The sequence below is a fragment of the Mytilus trossulus genome, chromosome 14 (assembly GCF_036588685.1).
Source record: "Mytilus trossulus isolate FHL-02 chromosome 14, PNRI_Mtr1.1.1.hap1, whole genome shotgun sequence".
Classification (NCBI taxonomy): domain Eukaryota; kingdom Metazoa; phylum Mollusca; class Bivalvia; order Mytilida; family Mytilidae; genus Mytilus; species Mytilus trossulus.
Window position 1 is genome coordinate 46936599 of NC_086386.1, and position 12945 is coordinate 46949543.

General features: G+C 33.2%; 1 protein-coding gene across 1 annotated transcript; it reads left to right on the forward strand.

Moving 5' to 3' along the window:
* Positions 1-3051: 3051 nt before the first annotated feature.
* On the forward strand, positions 3052-7134 carry LOC134695949 (high mobility group protein B2-like). Its single transcript, XM_063557447.1, has 4 exons — positions 3052-3511; positions 4739-4893; positions 5498-5666; positions 6531-7134. The coding sequence occupies exons 1-4, from the start codon at positions 3365-3367 to the stop codon at positions 6675-6677; spliced, it is 618 nt and encodes a 205-aa protein (XP_063413517.1). The 5' UTR covers positions 3052-3364; the 3' UTR covers positions 6678-7134.
* The last annotated feature ends 5811 nt before the right edge of the window (positions 7135-12945 follow it).

Below are 12945 nucleotides of genomic sequence, written 5' to 3' on the forward strand. Positions count from 1 at the left end.
ATTGATTCTAGACATTTTAGCCATCTTTAGAGTATAAAAAACAACTATAAAGGTGTTTTCATATTTTTAGCTCACCTGGCCCAAGTGAGCCTTTCTCGTCACTTGTCGTCCGTCGTCATTAACTTTTACAAAAATCTTCTCTGAAACTACTACGACAAATTCAACCAATCTTGACCACAATCATCATTAGGATATCTTAGTTTAAACTAGTGGCTCTCAAGAGCCTGTGTCGCTCACCTTGGTGCATATTAATCTATGGACACATGACGAAATTGTGGTTTTGTGATGTGTTTGTAGATCTTAATTTCCTGTACATTCTTGTTGCTACAATTATCTTTATCTATAAAGAACTTGTCCCAGTAATTACAGTGGAAAATATATTCAAAAAATTTATGAAAATTGTTAAAAAATGACTATAAAGGGCAATAACTCCTTAAGGGGTAATCTGACAATTTTGGTCATTTGACTTATTTGTAGATCTTACTTTGCTGAACATTATTGCTGTTTACAGTTTATCTCTATCTATTATAATATTCAAGATAATAACCAAAAACTGCAAAATTTCCTTAAAATTACTAATTCTGGGGCAGCAACCCAACAACAGGTTGTCTGTTTTGTATGAAAATTTATGGGCTGATAATAATAATAATAATTCTTTATTTAAAGAGGGTTACACAGTTAGCTATAAAGCTAATCTTCCCTGAGGCCCTCATGAAATACAATCAATAACCGACTAGATAGATCTTCACCTGATCAACAATTTATCCCCCGCGACAGATTTGCTCTAAATGCTTTGGTTTCAGAGATATAAGCCAAAATCTACATTTCGCCCCCCTATGTACTATTTTTAGCCATATTGTAATAATTGTATAGACCTTAACCATTGTTTGTAACTTTGGCTTGGAATTAAAAAATGAATATGTTGGATATTTGTAAACTGCAATAATTATTACCTGTCTTTGGTGTCTTTTAAACTAAAATGATTTTTATACGACTGCAAATTTTGAAAAAAATTTCGTCGTATATTGCTATCACGTTGGCGTCGTCGTCTGCGTTGTCCGAATACTTTTAGTTTTCGCACTCTAACTTGAGTAAAAGTGAATAGAAATCTATGAAATTTTAACACAAGGTTTATGACCATAAAAGGAAGGTTGGTATTGATTTTGGGAGTTTTGGTCCCAACATTTTAGGAATTAGGGGCCAAAAAGGGCCCAAATAAGCATTTTCTTGGTTTTCGCACTATAACTTTAGTTTAAGTTAATAGAAATCTATGAAATTTTGACACTAGGTTGATGACCACAAAAGAAAGGTTGGGATTGATTTTGGGAGTTTTGGTTTTAACAGTTTAGGAATTAGGGGCCAGAAAAGGGCCCAAATAAGCATTATTCTGGGTTTTCGCACAATAACTTTAGTTTAAGTAAATAGAAATCAATGAAATTTAAATATATTGTTTATGACCACAAAAGGAAGATTGGTATTGATTTTGGGAATTTAGATCCAAACAGTTTAGGAATTAGGGGCCAAAAAGGGACCCAAATAAGCATTTTTCTTGGTTTTTGCACCATAACGTTAGTATAAGTAAATAGAAATCTATGAAATTTTAACACAAGGTTAATGACCATAAAAGGAAAGTTGATATTGATTTTAGGAGTTTTGGTCCCAACAGTTTAGGAAAAAGGGGCCCAAAGGGTCCAAAATTAAACTTTGTTTGATTTCATCAAAATTGAATAATTGGGGTTCTTTGATATGCCGAATCTAACTGTGTATGTAGATTCTTAACTTTTGGTCCCGTTTTCAAATTGGTCTACATTAAGGTCCAAAGGGTCCAAAATTAAACTTAGTTTGATTTTAACAAAAATTGAATCCTTGGGGTTCTTTGATATGCTGAATCTAAAAATGAACTTAGATTTTTTATCATTGGCCCAGTTTTCAAGTTGGCCCAAATCGGGGTCCAAAATTAAACTTTTTTGATTTCATCAAAAATTGAATAAATGGGGTTCTTTGATATGCCAAATCTAACTGTGTATGTAGATTCATCATTTTTGGTCCCGTTTTCAAATTGGCCTACATTAAGGTCCAAAGAGTCCAAAATTAAACTAAGTTTGATTTTAACAAAAATTAAATTCTTGGGCCTCTTTGATATGCTGAATCTAAACATGTACTTAGATTTTTGATTATGGGCCCAGTTTTCAAGTTGGTCCAAATCAGGATCTAAAATTATTATATTAAGTATTGTGGAATAGCAAGTCTTTTCAATTGCACAGTATAGTGCAATGGCAAGAAATATTTAATTTCACAATATTGTGAAATAGCAAATTTTTTTTTAATTAGAGTTATCTTTCTTTGTCCAAAATAGTAAGCAAGAAATATCTTATTGCAAGAATTTTTTTTAATTGGAGTTATCTTTCTTTGTCCAGAATCAACTTAAATCTTTGTTATATACAATATACAATGTATATTCACTTTTTACTACCAACTGATAAATTTAAATAATCTTTACCGTTCAGTGATAACAAGCAGTTTTTTTACATATTATTTACAGTTTATTTTATGATGTATTTAAATGAGTAGTTATTGTTGCAAACTCCATTAGAATATTTTAATTGAGATTAGTTTTGGAATAAGGGAAAGGGGGATGTGATTAAAAAATTGGGTTCAATTTTTCTCATTTGAAATTTCATAAATAAAAAGAAAATTTCTTCAAAAATTATTTTGAGAGGATTAATATTGAACAGCATAGTGAATTGCTCTAAGAGAAAACAAAAATTTTAAGTTCATTAGAACACATTCATTCTGTGTCAGAAACCTATGCTGTGTCAACTATTTAATCACAATCCAAATTTAGAGCTGAATCCAGCTTGAATGTTGTGTCCATACTTGCCCCAACCGTTCAGGGTTCAACCTCTGCGGTCGTATAAAGCTATGCCCTGCGAAGCATCTGGTTAATGATTTAAAAAATAAAATCATGACCCATAACATAAAGAGAGCCAACCAAGCACCATCAGCCTCATTGTTGTTTATATTTTAGATTTTGGTAATACAGCATCTGTGTGTCCTTAGTTTTGTCAGAAAAACATTTTATTAACTTTAGGAAATAATTCCATAAACAATCTTGACAAAAACTGAATGCAGTCTTGTGTGTCAGAAATTAGCTGTCGTGTAAAAGTTGTGCTCTTTTCTAAAAACAAAATATCCAGAGGAAATTGAAGATGAATGATTCAAAACAGTGGGAGTGCTTACAATGTTAAATTTGAGTATTCAAATGTTTTACACTATGAGAATTGCCTTCACTTGCATATACATGTACATTGTATAAACAAATCATTTTATTTTCAGAAATATTTCAAATCGATATTAAATCAAGATGGGAAGGAAAGATGGAAAGCCACGTGGACGTATGTCATCTTATGTCTTCTTTGTGCAGTGTTTTAGAGAGGAACACAAGAAAAAAAATCCAACAGAAAAAGTTGTGTTTGCTGAATTCTCGAAAAAGTGTGCTGAAAAATGGAGGGTACGGTTTTTGATTGCATTATTTTATGGGAAATTTACTATAAGTTTTGCCTGTCCCTTGATTATATCTTCCCTTGGACCAAGGACAACATTCTACTTAAGGAGTGTTTCTTCCTCTGGGTTTTCTTTAAAAACCTTGTCCAGGAGGTCCATATTTTTTTTCTTTTTGACACTCGCTTATGATATTTAGCATGCATGGTGCTGACATAAATCATAATGGTTCTTCCCATAATTCATTATGAACTTTGAAGCATAATTTTATCTTGCCTGAAGCTCAATAGGCCTTATTTTTTTACATTTTCGTGTGGAACATTCCATTCTTTGACGGGCTTTTGATATTTGGTGCATGGATGCCCCACATGAAGACAATGTGTTGATTTCCATGGAAGAATACTATGTACTTGTTATCTTTATATGTCCATCTTAAAACCTCACATATTCTTATTTGACATGGCAAGACTTTTTTAATGCATCTAATTATTTCTCCGAGTCATGTTCTACTCATTCTATAATAAATTGTAAGATATATTGAAAAAATATGGTTAAGATCCTCACCCTTAATCATATAATTCTATCTAGTTGTCTGTTGCGCTGCGAAGGATATAGGAATGGTCTTATGTCTGTCCAAAACACATCATTACCGTTTGACAGAAAAGCTCTCATTCATGGTAGGATTGTTTGCCACCATGTCCAGTTGACCATATTATACCACTCATTTACGGGGAGATATGGGTAGTAGGTCTCATTGGGGTCTAAGTCTGACGCTTTTTTGTAAGTGTGACTCGTGAAAGTCAAATTATTGTGCATGGAATTGAAGTCGGGCAGGACACATGGAATTACAAGCAATATTATTTCAATGATAAGCGGGATACAGGATCAGACCCCCCCCCCCATGTCAGCTGTTACCTGTATACTATAGTCTTTATTTACAAATGTAGCTTAAGTATGAAAGGTCATTTTTCCATTTTAGGCATTTTATTTAAGCCAGGCAAAATTTTATAAAATGTACTGCCAAGTAATCATGTACAATTTACAACCGGGTAATCAATACCTTAAGAGATTTAACAGTCAGAGTCCACTACTAGTGGTGTCAATAAATCAAAATCAAAACATTCTGATTTCAAACTGTGAACTTGCTTAGACTTGCAATTTGATAGAAGTAATGATTTTATTTGTTACAATAGATGAATATTATTTTGTATGTAAGAATTCTGGTTTTGTTTTGTAGGAAATCAGTGCAAAGGAAAAGAGGAAATATGAAGATATGGCAGAGAAAGACAAAGCTAGATATGAGGGAGAAATGCAAAATTACGAGCCAGGACCAGGTGAGAAAGTTGGAAGAAAGAAGAGAGATAAAGATCCCAATGCACCAAAGAGATCCCTGTAAGATGAATGCATATGTAGTGTGGCAATATTGGCTAATTTCTGAATCATCTTACGTCTAAATATTTGAATGACTTGTCCGGGTTAAAAATTTACAACAGGATAAAAGTGGGAGCCAGGGACTAAAAGGATTATTAGATTCTTAATTTGTAATCATTTAAAGTACATAAATGATTCTTGAAGTAAGACATTTTCCCAATTCAATGTGGGTATTGCAATATATTAATTTCATGTCATGCTTTGTTATTCATTGTTGTTTATTTTGGTACATATAAATATCAACATATAATTTCTCTTTAACCTCCTTTCCCTTAATACTGCATTATACTGGCACAAATGAAGTCTTGTGGATTATAAGTTTTTCTAGAGCAGCTTGAATTGTCGGTAATGTCTGATTTTGTAGACACTTGTGTGACTAGGTGTCTAGGGCAAAAATGTTCTTAATATTTTGGCTTATTGCATTGAACATGGGTAAATCTATTGATTTTGTGGCTGAGATGACATAAGATGAAAAGAATCCCAAGATAAATAATTTTTCTTTAGCTTGATGCAAGATCAATCCAATGGCAGGAAATACATAAAATAACTATTTATTTTCTTACAGTTCTGCATTCTTTTTCTTCTGTAACGAAGAAAGACCAAAAGTAAGGAAAGATCATGGTGATTGGTCGGTAGCACTCGTAGCCAAGGAGATGGGAAAACGGTGGGAGAAACAAACAGATAGAACAAAATATGAAAAACAGGCAGCCGCAGATAAAATCAGATATGAACAGGTAGGTTCAGCGCCATACAACTTTTAACTATTTTTTAAAAGCCAGCTTGGTTTCTTTCTGCTCTGCAATTTCTTTCAATACATTAATGAATTTTATGGCAGTGCATGCATTTCAATCTTCCAATAAGGAGGGCTATTCTGGAAAGAGTGATTTGTGAGGAAGGGATGGGTAGGAAATTTGGAGGGTATAATTTTTCTTGTACTTGCTATCCATACAACTTGTAAGAAATGTACTGTAAATTCTGAATGTTTTTATTGTCGTGAAAAATTTACAGAATAAGGTATTGCAAAAACAAATAACTCCTATTTTAAATTCTGAAAGCATCATTTCATTATGTGGAGCCGGATACCCTTGCAGAGCACCTGAAATCACCCCCTGTTTTTGGTGGGATTCTTGTTGCTCAGTCTTTAGTTTTCTACGTTAAGTTTTGTCTACTCTTATTTGTCTCTTTTTCTTTTTTAACCAAGCGTTGTCAGTTTATTTTTCGACTTATGAGTTTGAATGTACCTTTGGTATCTTTCGCCTCTCTTTTATATACAGCATTTACTGAAATTGCAATAATTAATATTATTTTTGACCTTTTTTCAAAAATTCCAATAATGAATACATGCAGGAATTTACAGTTAAGATTTGAAATTTATGCTAACTCCTACTAGATGAATTTTCCATTTTTTGTATCTCTCTAAAAAAAAAAAGAACTTGTTACAACAGCAACATAGGAACAACCATTTAACATAATGACATTTTAATGATAAGGTCATTTCTATGTCTTGTGAAGGACTACATTCAGTGGTAAAATTTCTTCTGAATTCTTGTTACTCATTCCATGGGATACTTTAATTGATCTGATTCTTCTCCCAACAGGCAATGGCAAAAAACAGGGGAGGTGGTGGATCTCCAGCAAAGAAACCTGCAGGACCCCCAGCAAAGAAAGCCAAGCCAGATAGTGAAGAAGAGGAAGATGACGATGATGAAGAAGAGGAGGAGGAGGATGAAGATGATGACGAATAAACACTGGCGATTCTGTATCATGAACAATTGGGGGGGTATCCTGGATCAAGAAATGTACAATTTCTGTTATGTATAGTTGATCATTTGTATATATTGTTCATCTTAGATGATTGTATATTTATCATTGTATATAAAATCATTATTTTATTCATCCCATTCAAGGAAAAACAATCCTGTCATCTTTCTTCAGAACAAAATTTGAGTAGTTTTTATGATATTGTCAAGTATTTATACATGTCCATGATGAATTTAAAATTTAACTGTGTAAAATATTTTAAGTTTCATCGGCTTCACTGACCTACAGGCTAACAGCTACATTATTATCTTTTTGCTATGGAGCAATGTAAAAGAAATGACTGAAAGTGCTGTATTTTTCATCATCATTTTTGTTTTAATCATGAAATGTCAATGAATGTCATGTTTAAATAGATTTTATAATAAAACATATTTTAACTTGCTCAATTCTTTTTTACCAAACACTAGGGCAATATTACTGAAAGTATTTATTAACTTTTATTGGAGTGATTGCCTATCGTCTTGAAAACTATAATAGGTAGAAATTTTTAGTGGGTGTAATCTGGACTTCAAACAAGAGACTTGCAAATTTGAATGACGTATGATAATTTATTCTGTTATGGTGAATTTTTGACTTGCATAAAGAACTATCTTCTTAAAGTCCAGCTCAACAATTTGTATAGAAAAGATGTATGATTGCCAATGAGACAACTCTCCACAATATACCAAATGACACAGAAATTAACAGCTATCAGCCTTCAACATTGAGCAACACCATACCGATTAGTCTGCTATAAAAGGCCCCAAAATCAAATGTAAAACAATTCAATTGTGAGCAGGAACCTAACCCTCCCCAAACATATAACAGTATATCATAAGAACAACATAAAAATAATTTGAAAAAAGGATCAACTCATCAACTGGATACAAATAGAAATACATATTACAAAAACTTTGGATGTGAATGGGTACTTGTACATCTCAACAACAAAAAGACATCTTTAAGTTTAAGTTTACAAGGAAAGTTTCAAAATTTCCAGGCATAGTTAACAACATTACCATAAAAATGAGGATGTGCTATCCAGTGCTAATAAGTTTTATACAGGTTCAAACAAACTTCAATACCAAATCTTTATTTCTATATAGAAGAGTCGTGCACAAGTTTTAAATAATTTGTGGTAAAGAAATCTCTGACTTAATGATTACCAATAATACACATTGTGTTAAAATCTTTTAAACGTCCGAACAGACACAGGAATAGCAATTGAGTTGTGAAATATAAACACTAAGATGGTGCCAAAGGAACATCACAATTCAAAAAAGGAAAATTAATAGGGAATGAAAAATCATCCCTTTTGTCTGGATTGATGGGAACTATTTGCTGTGTACAACAATATTTACTATTAAGTAACATTACTGTCTGTCATCTCAATTTGATGAACATATGGAGACCCTGCCAAGTAGATCTCTTAATTTTATGCCAACAAAAAAACCTTATCTTTAACACTAAAAAACAATGATCAGCAGTACAAGATGTAAGGAGAATGATTGATTTAACAGTTGCTGTCCAGAAAGGAAAAGACGCATTAAACTAAAACAACAGATCCACTAACCAGCAAAATGATCATCGATAAAAAAAAATCCTTTTAGGAGCTGTTGCTTTTAAATAAGTACAGAATTTATTACTGATACTGGTACTAAATAAACTCATCATATATACTAGGACTAAATTTTGTATATACGTCAGACGCACGTTTCGTCTACAAAAGACTCGTCAGTGACGCTGGAATCCAAAAAAGTTTAAAAGGCCAAATAAAGTACGAAGTTGAAGAGCATTGAGGACCAAAATTTCTAAAAGTTTTGCCAAATCCAGCTACGGTAATCTATGCCCAAGGTAGAAAAGCCTTAGTATTTCAAAAATTCTTAATTTTGTTAACATAGAATATATAAATATAACCATATCAATGATAATTCATGTCAGCACAAAAAGCGCTGAAAAATAGCTCTTTTGAGCATGTATTTCTAAATAATGTGCATTGCAGGCAGTTGAAACAAATCAGAATAGACTATTAGTGCAATATACTTGTAATCAAACATTATTTACTAGTATGAACATCTTATATAAAATATTTATTGAGATGTGCCCCTTTCTTGGGAGGTATTAATGTTTTGGTCCAATACGGAGCAACGATAAACAAGAGTGCACACACTGAAATGTCTCGCCTTCTTTACTAATCATTGATATTCCGAAGTATAAAGCTTTATTACAACTGTCACATAAACTTAACATTTACCAAGATGGTTAAACAAAGACCACTGAGCCATGAATCTGAGGTCAAGGTCAGATGAACCATACCAGACAGACATGTACAGCTAACAATGCTTCCACACATTGAATATAGTTGACCTATTACTTATAGTTAAAGAAAAATAGACCAAAACACAAAAACTTAAAACTGTGCAATGAACCGTGAATTTAAGGTCATGGTCAAATAAAACGTGGGGGGACTGACATATAGATCATAAAATATTTCCGTACACCAAATATAGTTGACCTTTGGCATATAATATTAGATAAAAAGACCAAAACTCAAAAACTTAACTATAACCACTGAACCATGAAAATGAGGTGAAGGTCAAATGACAACTGCCCGCTAGACATGTACACCTTACTATCATTCCATACAACAAATATAGTAGACCTATTGTATAAAGTATAAGAAAAACAGACCAAAACACAAAAACTTAACTAAAACCACTGAACCATGAAACTGAGGTCAAGGTCAGATGACACCTGCCAGTTGGACATGTACACCTTACAGTCCTTCCATACGCCGAATATATTAGCCCTATTGCTTATAGTATCTGAGATATAGACTTGACCACCAAAACTTAACCTTGTTCACTGATCCATGAAATGAGGTCGAGGTCAAGTGAAAACTGTCTGACGGGTATGAGGACCTTGCAAGGTACGCACATACCAAATATAATAATCCTATTACTTATAATAAGAGAGAATTCAACATAACAAAATATCTTAACTTTTTTTTCAAGTGGCCACTGAACCATGAAAATGAGGTCAAGGACATTGGACATGTGACTGACAGAAACTTCGTAACATGAGGCATCTATATACAAAGTATGAAGCATCCAGGTCTTCCAGCTTCTAAAAAATAAAGCTTTTAAGAAGTTAGCTAACGCCGCCGCCGCCGGATCACTATCCCTATGTCGAGCTTTCTGCAACAAAAATTGCAGGCTCGACAATAAAATTGAGAAGGGAAATAGGGAATGTGTCAAAGAGACAACAACCCGACCATAGAAAAAAATGAAAAACAGCAGGTCACCAACAGGTCTTCAATGTAGCGAGAAATTCCCGCACCCGGAGGCGTCCTTCAACTGGCCCCTAAACAAAATATATACTAATTCAGTGATAATGAACGCCATACTAATTTCCAAATTGTACACAAGAAACTAAAATAAAAAAAATACAACACTAATCAAGGCCAGAGGCTCCTGACTTGGGACAGGCGCAAAAATGCGGCGGGGTTAAACATGTTTATGAGATCCCAACCCTCCCCCTATACCTCTAGCCAATGTAGAAAAGTAAATGCATAACAATATGCACATTTAAAATTCAATTCAAGAGAAGTCCGAGTCTGATGTCAGAAGATGTAACCAAAGAAAAAAGTCTGAATAGTCCATCAAATATATATAGTTGATAGAGGTCTGTCAATCACAACCAACATGCTTACTATGAAAAATACCAGCCCCCATTCATTTAATGGAAGAGTCAATGGTTATTGTCAATCTATTCACTTTAGCTATTTGGACCCGGATATGTTAACAGGGTCCACTGAATGGCCATTAAGCATTAACACATCATGTTTACCTTATACTTTTGATAACTATTTATACCACTGTGTCGATGCCACTGCTGATTTACGTTTCTTCTCCGAGGGTATCACCAGCCCAGTAGTCAGCACTTCGGTATTGACATGAATATCAATTACATGGTTATCTCTTTTATAAATTTCCTGTTACAAAACTTTGAAACTAAGGATTTTCTTATCCCAGAAATAGATTACCTTAACCGTATTTGGCACAATTTTGGGGAATTTTGGGTCCTCATTGCTCTTCACTTTTGTACTTGTTTCGATTTATAAAACTACTAGTATTTTTATCTGAGCTTCACTGATGCGTCTTGTGTAGACGAAACGCGCGTCTGGCGTATCAAATTATAATCCTGGTACCTTTCATAACTAATTGTACACATCAGACAGGTAATTTAAGTATATATTACTTATTGGCGCGAGTTGTTTGAGTGAGATTTCCCCATCGCTTGGTCACGATAGCTATATATTTCTCTACGTAAATGTAGTAAAAGAAGACAAGCAAAAATTCTTATCTGGACATTTATGAAAATAATTTTTCCACAAGTTTATAATACTAGTATTCTGATTGACACATAAATATGAATTATTATTGCTACCCACACTTTAATAAATATGTTGCAATTCAAAGTAATCTCCCTAAAACAGTCTATTTATAAGTGCCTTGACTTTTGACATATTTAACCCACTATCAATATAATTTGTGAATTTTGTTACAGCCACACTACCAATAGTGGGTGAAATGCAATTAGTTGTCTTGTAACTTAAAAAAAATATTGACAATATGTTTGTCTAATCTTTAAACCGTAAAGATAAGATAGAACACTGTAAACATCATAAAAACAGCACAGACGTATACTACAACTGTTTTGTATAATTGTTTAATGTGTCTCTGAAATAATGAGCATTTTAAGGTCTACAATACGTTACACAAACTATTTGTTGGCTCTATTTAGGGGTATAAGCCCTTAAAGTACTATTTATGATTGATTTTAGCATTTCTTGAAAATTGCCAATCAAAGATATACGTCTAGACGATATAATGAGTCGCTGAACATTCTTCAACAATGGCTAATAGTCAGCATTATCCAAGGCATAGATTACCTTAGCCGTATTTGGAACATTTTTTTTAAATTGTGGGTCCTCAATGCTTCCAACTTTGTATTTGTTTTGGCTTTCTTACATTTTTTTTATCTGAGCGTCACTGACGAGCTATGTGCACGAAACGCGTGTCTTGCGTATTAATTATAAGACTGATACCTTTGATAACTAGTATTTACACCACTTGGTCGATGACACTGCTGGAAGACGTTTCGTCCCCGAGGGCATTACTATTCCAGTAGTCAGCACTTCGTTGTTGACACGAACAACGATTGTATGGTCATTTTTATAAATTTACTATTGCAAAAGTAAGGAATATCCTATCTAAGACAAAAAATACCTTAGCCGTGTTTGGAACAACTTTTTTGAACTTTTGGTCCTCAATGTTCCTCAACTTTATACTTGTTTTGGCTTCCTAACTATTTTGATCTAAGCGTCTCTGATGAGTCTTATGCAGACGAAACGCGAGTCTGGCATATGTATCAAATTATAAGCCTGATACGTTTGATATCTATTAAGTAGGGATGTCAAAAGATTTGAAATTTAAAACTCGGATGCAGGGTCATGATACTCGAGTACTCGGTTGAATCGTAGATGTCTATTGAAAAGGTTAGATTTAATGTGGGATGCAGTGTTTTTGTTATAACCTTTCATAAACTTATTAACGAAAGACAAACGTACTACAAACATAGCTTGATTATCTGATTTTTAATTAATTACCGACTGCCATTTCTACAAATAACCTATCATAGTAGCAATTATTGTTTGCGTACGTGTTCATGAACCAAATTTCAAATAAATCAAAAATATTTGCATATTTAGTCCGACAAATTAGACAATGTATGAATCATCTGTTCTTTGGGAGTTGGTATTTTTTATAATATATAATACGACTTGTCCATTAATTTGTTAACAACGAATATTTGACTTTAAATTACTGGGTGCTTTTTCGTGTTGATCAGTCTTCTGTGTTGTTTTTTTGCACTATGATCGTTTGCCTGATTTTCTTGTTTTTAGCCATGACGTTGGAAGTTTATTTTTAATGTCACTCTCATACTTTTGTCTATCTTTAAATTGTAAGTTCAAGTTAACCAAATCATAGTTTAGTTTAAAATATTTTGTTCATGACTTAATAGTGTCATGAACAAAATATTTTTTGTTTGATAAACTTGAATGGCTGGTAATATTTGTCCCTAGGCCTGGGACTAATATACTAACAATCAAATCTAAACTGATTGATCAGTTCCTAGTCCCGTTAGTAT